This window comes from Onychostruthus taczanowskii, unplaced genomic scaffold (genome assembly GCF_017590055.1).
Source record: "Onychostruthus taczanowskii isolate IOZ18803 unplaced genomic scaffold, ASM1759005v1 scaffold40, whole genome shotgun sequence".
NCBI lineage: Eukaryota > Metazoa > Chordata > Aves > Passeriformes > Passeridae > Onychostruthus > Onychostruthus taczanowskii.
In genome coordinates this window covers 2,484,998-2,495,079 of record NW_024501460.1, presented here as the reverse complement: position 1 = coordinate 2,495,079, position 10,082 = coordinate 2,484,998, and the positions used below count along the sequence as shown (strand labels likewise).

At 37.9% G+C, this 10,082-nt stretch overlaps 1 protein-coding gene across 6 annotated transcripts in view; it reads left to right on the top strand.

The window, feature by feature from the left end:
- The window catches only part of HIVEP1 (HIVEP zinc finger 1), a 121,301-nt gene that overhangs the window by 96,351 nt on the left and 14,868 nt on the right, over positions 1–10,082 (top strand). For 5 of the 6 annotated variants that reach the window (XM_041413119.1, XM_041413120.1, XM_041413121.1 and 2 more), the window contains exons 5-7: positions 4,970–5,103; positions 6,450–6,625; positions 8,605–8,709. In XM_041413119.1, coding sequence (XP_041269053.1) covers positions 4,970–5,103; positions 6,450–6,625; positions 8,605–8,709 — 415 coding nt within the window. The remainder of the gene's footprint in view (positions 1–4,969; positions 5,104–6,449; positions 6,626–8,604; positions 8,710–10,082) is intronic. The other variant, XM_041413125.1, reaches the window with a different exon arrangement.

The following is a 10,082-nucleotide window of genomic DNA, read 5'->3' as shown; positions in this document are numbered from 1 at the left end:
CTGCTAAATGTTTTGCTAAGATACAACATTGTCAGTGGGGAGAAAAGCAATAGGAAGAGAAACTGTGTGATAGGTGAAGTAGTTTCAGAATTACAGGAAGATATGCTGAAACCTTTAAGGCCAAAAGGGCTTCGAGTTAAATGTGGTCCTCGTGAAATCAGTGGGAGAGTTGTTAATATTTATATTGGAGTTCAAAACTTTATCCGTAATGTTCCCTGTAGAAAATGCATACAGGCTGCTGATTCTGTTTTAGTCCTGTAGTTGAATCGAATTGTGGGTTCCATATTAGTGTGCTGCCTTGGTTTAAACTCTTGCTGCCTTTTTTTTTTTTCAGTCTGCTTCCTCACACATTTCATGAGATGTTTCACTTAAATAGTGATAAATTAAAACAAAAAAAGGAAACAAATGTTTAGCTTTTTTCATTGTATGTAGTTGAGCAAGTCTTTCTAAGGCAAATCTCGCATCCTTGTGTCATTGAGTCATGTTTGTTTTATTTTTGAACAACAGTCTTTCAGAAGAAATTCTGTGATAGCAAAGCAATTGTATGCCTCTTGAAAAACAGATTTTCTGTACAAACAAATTCTGTTTAGAATACAAATAATGGATAATCATATTTTTAAAAAATATTTTGACAGCACCATTTTAAAACACTCCAGGAGTGCTTAAATGCTGTAACAGGCAGCTGTCAGGTACATTTACAGTGCTTCTGCCACAAAAGAAACACAGTTACTAATCTTCAGTCTTTCTTGCTGATGTTTTGAATGAAGCAATGAGCACGATGGAAATTAAGAGTTTTTAAGCTCTGCTTGGGCTGATTTACAGGCTTTGCGCAGAGCCATTACTAAGGAAAAAAGTGCAGCAAATAGCACCAATTAAAGTTTAATTGGCACCTCAGATTGTATGAGCAAGGTGTACTGTGGCAGAAGTTAAAAATTTCAAAGACCTGATAGGTTTTTCAATCTAATACTTCTGGAGTTTGTCTTCTTTTCCTTCAAATGATTACTGCAGCAGGATTTCAGCTGTTTTCCAGAATGATGTTGCTGCTGATGTTACAATGTACCTCTGTGTTACCAGTCTCCAGTTAGGCATGGTAATGGAATAGCTAATGCCAGCTTGGAATCTTCCTTACAGAAACCATGTTTTAAAAAAGCAAGAACTGAAATTCCTCAGCTCAGGCCCAGTGATTCCACTGGTTTTTGGTGGGTTGTTTTTTTTTTTTTTTTTGTTTTGTTTTGTTTTTTTTGGGTTTTTGTTGGGGTTTTTTTTTTGTTTTTTTGTTTTTTTTGTTTTGTTTTGGTTTTTTTGCTTTTTTTTTTGGTGTCTGAGGATGGAAAACATTGGAGATCATTTTGGAAATTAATATTCCATTTTAAAAAACCAACAAACACAAAACCAAAAAACCTAGCACAAACAAAGCCAACAAAGAAAATAGCAAATAATTCTAAAAAAAAATGTAGTTGATTTCCTGCTTAGAAGCTTGGCAGGGTCCTGAGTTCCTTCGGGAACCATGGTTTGGGTTGCAGGTGTTGGGGGTTGTGTTTGCTCAGGTGGTTTGCACATTTTAACCCTGATCTCACAGAGAGCTTTTAAGTGCTACCACAATCCAATTTATGAATAATAATAAAAATGCAGTACTGTTATGTCTCACCTCCTCTCTCACAGCCGTGGCCCTTTCCAGACTCATTTGGAGTGTTCTGCTCGTAGGGCTATAGCTGGTGATCTTCTCACCAAGATAAAGCAACTTGCTGAACTGTTCTGGGTTTGCCCCCAGAACTAAACCATGTTTACAGACACCTCGTGCTGCTGCTTAACCGCTACTAATCACTGTCACAAAAAAAAGGCAGTTCTTTCAACAATAGGTACCATGGGAAAGGAAGATACACGTGAACAAAATGCAAACAAAAAGGAACCCAGGGACTTTGTTTGCTCTTCACAATTCACTGCTCAGAGGCAATAGGTGAAGTTGCCACGTTCCAGTGATTCAGAAAACAAACCACAAAATGTTATTGTGGAAGAAGCTCCTGGAATGAGTGCAGCATGTTAAAATGTAACAGGAGGTTTCACCTGCATGGAAAAGGCTTTTTTTATCTCCATTCTCTTTTTATTTTATTGTTCCATTTATTGCTACTTTTCACCAGTCTTTCTCACATGAATTCACTGGGGTTATATCTTTCTCAAGCCTCCACATTGATCTTGGCTCTTCTCGCTAAAGTGAATCATTAGTGTGTGCAGTATTCCAGGGTGATGATTTTTGAGCAAGGATAGGCTGAAGAATGGAAAGTTTCTCCTAACTGTGGAAAGCTTTCCTTGGATGATATGCCACAACAGTCCAGCTCACCACTGGAAAGTAGTTAAACGCAGAAGATTTTTATGTGTAAACTAGTAAATGGTTAATAATATTAAGAACATTTTCCCCAAGTGACTGTGAGCCAGTGGGAAAAATGTTTAATGAATATTCTAATCTGAAATTTATAACTTTGATGATTCAGGCTGCGAGCATGTTTTTTTTCCAAAGGATGTTGTAAAGTACCAGAAGTATCTGTTGAACTCTGGTCTCTGGGCAGCCCTAAGAGCAATATTTTTTTTTCAGTTTTAAACTAGTAATTGAGGACAGTGGAGTTAAATTGGAGCAAAATGAGTAAAGTAGAAAGGAATCACAGCCCTTTTCTCCATGGCAGTAGAGAGACAAGTGTCTCTGTTGAAAACAGAAAGCAGAAGTAATCATAGAGAGGAACATTTTACAGCACTGCTGCCCTTTCCACCAGTTCATGTGGGGCTTGGGGGGATTTCAGGTGAGGTGCATTAAAGGATTTCCACACAAGAAACCTGTGCTCCTTAGAGACTGGTTGCTCTTTAAAATGTACAGAGGGGCCAAGTCATTTTCATCATCAGTTTGAAATTTTACAGAAAAAGCTAAACAGACTGCTTTTTTCATTGTCAGTGAGCATTTCTGTAGATTTCTGTGACAGAATCTCAACGTTTCTTTTACTCTGATATCAGCATTTTACATGTCCAAGACACTGAAACAATTTCCTAAAGCAGCAAATAACCATTAAACTTAAGTACAGCAGGGGAGGTAAATAATTTGAACATATAGGTGGGGCTGTCTTATATCTATACATAGACATTTGTTTAAAAAAAAAGATGGGTAGTGGGAGCATCAGAGGTACTTGGTTTCATAACAGTTTTTGCATTCTGAATGCTTTTGTAAATATACAACTTATTGTAACAGTTTCATCATAGTTTGGATAACAACGTGGGTCTAAGACTTCTGTAATCTTTTTCCTTTGTCTTTTCACTACTTAAAAATATATGTGGAAAAAAAAATTGGTATATAGTATTGAAGGATCAGGTACTTAAAGATTGCATTATTTCAGCTGCTGGGAATATTCATGTGTTTGGTTTATTGTGTGCATTCTGTATTTTCCACAGCTCTCTTCCTTTTAAGCTACAAATCTCACTTTGTTACTCTTTGTTTGCAGTGGAAACAAAAGCAGTTCATGTGCCAGGTAGTGTATAGGAACTGCAGAATGGCTGAGTTGTGATATTTCTCATCCAGAGCATCATCTCCTTTCACCTTGCTGTTAAAACATGCAGGGTGAAATTTCTTTCTTCCTACACACAGGCAGTGTTGTCATATGTGCCTTGGTAGAAGTGCTCAGACATTTGAAAATGCAGCCTGAATCAATCCGGAGGGCTGTGTGAGGGCATATGGATTGGGGTAGTGCTTGACCACGTGCAGCTCCCTGGGGCTTTCAGATGAATAGGAAGATGATTTTCCTCTGATCTGTGTTAATTCCTTATCCTGTGGGAATTAGAAGTGAAGGCAGTGTCTGAGACTGCATGAAGGACAATGGGCAAGAACCAGTTGCCAGAATGATGTCACCCTTCAATGTATGTAACAACCAGCACAACTGATCAGTCATTTTAAGCCAGCCAGTGAAGTCATTCCTCTTGCCAAGAATTCACAAGCTTACAGCATTAAATTTTATAATGAGTGAAAAACATAAGGCCAGACTTTTTTTTTCTCTCATCATTTTATTCACTTATCAATATGAGCAAATGAGGTAAATGTGCCAGCTACGTGGGTAGAACAGTTTATAAATATAGCAGTAATAATTGCTGGTTAATTGGATCATTCCTTCATTGTTGCCCATTTTATAAATATCCTAGGGTTGTGGAAGGAGTAGATTTTAATTGGCAAATGTTGGGGGAACTCATCCTCCTTAGAACAAACAAAAAAAAAGTTCTTTGACTAATAATCAAGCAAAGTGAAGAAGTATAATCTTGTTCTGCTAGATAACTGTATGCTTTTTCTTGTAATTTGGTCTGGCAGTAAGAAATTAGGTGTGGAGTCTTGCTTTGGAAGGGCTCTGGAACCCCTGTTAATAACCTCACGAAATTGGGAGCAGTCACTCTCCAGAGCAAAAGAGCTGTAGTTCTTGAAAAATATTAGCACTCAGAAATGTTACCTGTTAATAACCTCCCTAGCTACACCCCTCCTTGCCACCCTGCTCCTCTCTGCTGTGCCGTGGGAAGGCAGCTCCTGCAGACCATGAGGCACTGCTGTATCCTGGGTCAGCAGACAGGTTGGTCCAGGTGCTGCTCTTCAGGAAGCACTTCGGTTTGATTGTACACATCTTTCTCTGAAGGCTATTTGTGAGCTAAAAAGCATCACCTTTATCTTCCCAGGACACGGAAGAGGAATGGCCTACTTCAGACTCAAAGCATTCCTGGTTTCCTACAGGGCCATAATCTCTGTATAGCTTTAGCAGCCCACAAACAGGCAATGCATAGTAGAGAAGAAGTTTAGCAAAAAATATTTTTTGTTTCATGTATCTTAACAGTTTTAAAAACCAATTATTAGAATTGTGGCTTTTATGATGCTTTTATTCACCATAACTTGAATGTTTGAATAGCATATGAAGTACTCTAATTTTAATGATAAGCATATTTCATTTTCTTTCAGAGAGCATTAAATAGGAAAAAATTGACTCCAACTGAATTCAGCAATAAAGAAAACTCTGAATCGAGCACTGAACATGATAAAGAAAACTCATTTATCAAAACTGTACCAAGAAGAGTTAAAATATTTGATGGAGGGCAAGTATTGTACTTTGTATACTAGATATCATTGGGAAGATATTTTTTCCTAGATTCTAGACTTTGCAGAGATGTTGCTTTCTGATTGATTTATTTTAAACAGTTCTCATATTGTGGTCTGTGGATGTTGGTTTATGTTTCCTAGAAAAATGGAAAGTCATCAGTAGCATGGAGACATGAGAGTTATGAGAAGGGGTAATAAAATAAAGAACAGTAGGCTGTGCGATTCATTTTTTTTTCCGGGGAATGAGCATTAATCAGTGCTAAGGGCAGCTAGATACAGCCAGAGATGTAAATTCTGTTCCTGTGTTTCTCTTACATGATAAATAATACCTGTTCTGCAGCAAGGTTGTATAACTGTAGCTGGAGAGGAAATAGTCCAGGGGCTAAGCAGCAGCCTGCAGTGCTGTCTCTGTCTGACAGCTTGCTGTGGCATACAGAGGCTGGAGAGCTCTGATTTGAAAAGTGCCATGGAAATATTTACTGAGAGCCCTCCTCCCTGCCCCATAACACTTTAAACCTTTTGCCTGATGTAAATATCTGTTGCTTTAGCTACAGTGTTGCACTATGTACAACATCTTATAAAATGGATTTTTAGATAGAAAAGTAACAGTGACACCTGTAAAATTTTGTTGCACCGTTAGTGCATGTTTGATTAGTCTCAATGGTCAGCTGCAGGGCTTTAGTTACTGGTTCCCAATTTTAATCTAGTCTAGGCCAGCAGTTAAATCATTACCAGCTGCCCAGGTATAATATTCTTGTGTCTCTGCTCAGATGCAGACATTGCAAGGACCAGGTCACAAAAGCTTAACACAACATTTGGCATCCTTGAGTGGAAATATGAAGGGCATAATTGAATCTGAATGAATTTTTCTATCTAGAGACAGTCCCTACAGGCTGAGTCCAGAGGACTTTGATAGAGAATTTTAAAGATTTTCTCATCATTGTAAGTAATGTTGCTCCTTTTTCTGAACAAGGCAGAGCCTCAAAGATGCTCTTTTTAAGCTCCCTCATGGTGCTCAAACCTGCTTCCAAGAACTGACACCTTTAAAAGATATGTTCCTGTGTTGCTAAGAGGAAATTTGAAATCTTTAAATGTATCAACAGTATCTTTATTTAAAAAGATTAGCTGCTATTCCTAAACAGGTCTGTGACTAGCTAGTGATAAATATAGATATGAATTTAACAAATACATGCAGGAGTGAGCAGACAAAGAGCGTGATTGGTTTTGTCAGTCATCGATTTTCATCTAATGTGTTATTTTTAAAAATTCTGGTAGATGAGGGCTTCTAGCTGGACTCATTTTCCCATTACTGATTGCCTTACTCTTGTGGTACTGTTACTAGGTACAAGTCAAACGAAGACTATGTGTATGTGAGAGGGAGAGGGAGAGGGAAGTATATCTGTGAGGAGTGTGGAATACGTTGCAAGAAGCCCAGCATGCTGAAGAAGCACATTCGCACGCACACCGATGTCCGTCCTTACCACTGCAATTACTGCAACTTTTCCTTCAAAACTAAAGGTAAGGCTACTTTACTGGGTATGTTTTTCCCTTTTTTTCTTTCTACTTCAAAGTGCAATTCTTTTCTTCTCTCAGCTGGCTGTTCATGAGCTAAAGAGGTTCCCTCCCTGTGGCATTTTATTATCTAATGCTTCAAATATTTTAATTTATTTCCTGCTTTTCCTTTGTCTTCTGTATATTTATTCATATGATCACATCTTCATATGAATGAACCGTCTGGCATGCCACAGTGGGTGAGAAATTGGATTGGAAGAGGGAAATCATGGGAGTATGATGAAAGTTAGGTGAAGACAAGTGAGATGGTTTGCTGCTCATCCTAGATAGAGATGGGACACAGAATCTTAAATCCCTTACAGTGTCTTTGGGAGGCAGGAGATGGACATATATTGTACTCGTATTGGCACTCAACCTATTGCTCTAGTAAAGAAATTGGCCTCTAATAAATTACTATATTGAATTTATTTTTTTTTAACCTGTGAAGGACAAAGGTTTGCTTTCCACTTGACCTTCTAAGACCCAGAGTTAGATGTCTACATTTTAAAGCCTGTTTACAACTTTAGATACTTTAGTGTATCCCAGTTTATACAGGCAATATATTAAACATCCAGGACTCAAGTGAAACAGACAGGAGAAGTTCACAGCCAAAATAATTTCAGAAAAAAAAAGCAGTAAAATTTTTCTTGGCTTTGAACATCATTTAGCAGCAATTCCCTCCCCAAGATGTAACCTCAGGAACATTTGTGTTTTTAGTGGGTTTGAGACTACGCAGCGGTTGGGTGGAAAACTTCCAAGAAATAATGCAGTGCTGCACAAAGTGAGATGAATAAGCTTCAGATCTGTCAACTCATCACTGCATCCTGACAGACTGGGTCATCATATTGCCTTTATTATGAAATGCTGGAGTGCAGACCCTGTAAATTCTCATTATGTTTTTTGCAGAGGAGGGGTGCTGGCCAAGTTCAAGTAATTAAGTTCTGCCTGTGTAAAGATCTCCCTGGTTTCAGTCGTAGCAGATAGTTGTATTCACATCCTCTTCTGCATTTGCTGTGCTTGTCTCGTGCCATTGCTACTGGCAGTCAGGTCACACAGTCTGATGTTTGGTAAGCCACTCTTCATGACAGGACAGTGTAGCCAGCAGCTGCATGAAGTGTGCAAAGACTGGAAAATTTGCTATTTGTGAGTCAATATATTCACAACAATTGTTTCAACATTTGGGATGAGTTACCATCTTCATTTCAAAGCAGAAATAAAGTACTCCATAACCATAGAAGAGTCAGCATTACACTTTAATTTTTCCTATTTAAATACCTCAAAGAAACATTTTTTGTGAAGTTCAAGGTGGGCAGTTACTTCTAGTAGCATACATTTCATCATTTACCGAACTGAGCCACTCTTAGCCATTTCTTGATATTTACCATATTTTCTTTCTAAAGGAGAAGGGGAGAGCAGCCTGTGGGGCCTCTCAGCTACACATTCACTTTTGAGATTCAGATCAAGTATGTTCGTGCTCTGATTTTGCTTAAAATTAACATGTTTGCTTAAGTTGGCATTGAAAGTGTTTACACTAAAAATAGAATTCATCAAATACTGGAAGAGCTGCAAGATACAAATTTCAGTTTCACACGATAGTTTTCTGTCAACATGACTTTGAAGACTGAATCACCCCTTTTTATACTTTGCCATAAACAAAGGAGGAATCTCTTACACCAGTACAAAATACATAATCATTTAGAATTTCCATCCTCTTCTATTTTATCTCAAGGAAAATCTTCCTAAATGTAGACAGCGAGTTGGTAGCATTCAGGATAGTGAATCTCCTGCACCCCTTGACAGCTTGCATCAAGGGACAAGGTTCTAGGAAGTGAGAAATCAAATGATAAGGTTGTTATAAATTACCTGAAGAAGAGATTGACACGTTGAGCATATATTTGTAGACATTTGTGTACTCACAAAGCAGATAATTTTTTTTTTTTCTTAAGGAAATTTAACAAAGCATATGAAGTCAAAGGCACATAGCAAGAAATGCATGGATTTGGGAGTCTCAGTAGGCTTAATAGATGACCAGGATGGAGAAGAAGAATTTGGTAAGAAATTAAAGTCTTCTTTCTTTATTGAATTATTGTGTCTATTTTGTCATCTCAGGTTATTATAATTTCTTTTCCAAAGCTTTTTAATTCTTGTACAGGAAAAAGATACAGAGATAAAAGTCTTAAGAGCTAGTCCAAGGGAGCCAGAAACACTGGAAAAACTTTCACTGAAAGAAATGACAAGCATATGCTAAGGATAAATTGCTGCTGAATTTTTCACAAAGTGTTATGCAGTTTAACTTTATCACTTTCACAGATAAATATGACAAGATTGAAAATACCAGAAAAACAGCTGTTTGCCTAGAAAAAATGCAGTCAAGTGTAGTGCTTCTTTGAAAATAGTTGTGCATGAAATGGTCCAAGTTTTGGGATGCATATTTCATAGAAATTAAATCGCTAACATGCCACACAAATCACAAATACGTTGCTGAGTGCTTTGCAAGGAGGTTAATCTTCTTCCATAGAATTCTGTCCTCCTTCACAAATAATTGGGATAAATCTGCAGATAGAGAACATACGGAAATGAAAAACATTATTCATCTTGACCTGTTCTACTTCTTCATTAGTGATGAGAATGTTTTCAGAAGGAATGGATTTGCTAAAAAACTTGAATTCTGCACTTCCCACACCCCAAGAACATTCTGCTGCAGAGGAGATGGGATCAAGGACAGTCAAAGAGGGCTAAACCAGGTTCATGAGTGACTTGCTTGGCATGATAAGAAAGGTGTGCCTGCAGCAGAGGCAGTGAGCTGGAGAACAGGATTGTACATTAGGACTGTTTGGGATCTCGGCATGTCTCAGTGCAGTGATGGCATTTTTCCCTTCCTCGCCTTCCTCTGTGGGGAGATGAGTCGTGTTGCCTTGCCTTGATGTATTTTTCTCCCTCCAGTGGAATAGTTTATTAGATTGTGGATGAGGCTTGGAGAAAAGATAGCAGTGGGGGTCTTTATTTAAGCTATAAGGGAAAAGAAAGATGAATGCACTTGCTTCCATATGACAACCTCTGGCAGAATAAGCGAATCATCTTGAATCTAATTCTAAATAATGCTGGGAATATGACTCAGCTGCTGTGATTCAGTAGTGCACTAGGTAGAAAGAAACCTGTGTTTTTCCCATTTTTGGCCTTCTTCAATGTAGTCTTTTTTCGTAAGCAAAAAATACGTCCCCTTCACAATTTGAGGTACCAGATAAATAACACAGAAGATAAGCAGAAGGACAAATTACTGTATTTTTCTTACAGAGGAACAATTTTTATTAATATTTTCAGTCTTCATTTGACAGAAAAATTGTCACTTTTTAAAGCAATGTTCTGTAGCATTTGACATTTTTGTGAGTTCTGTAAACTACAGGTGAACAGATATTTCCATTTG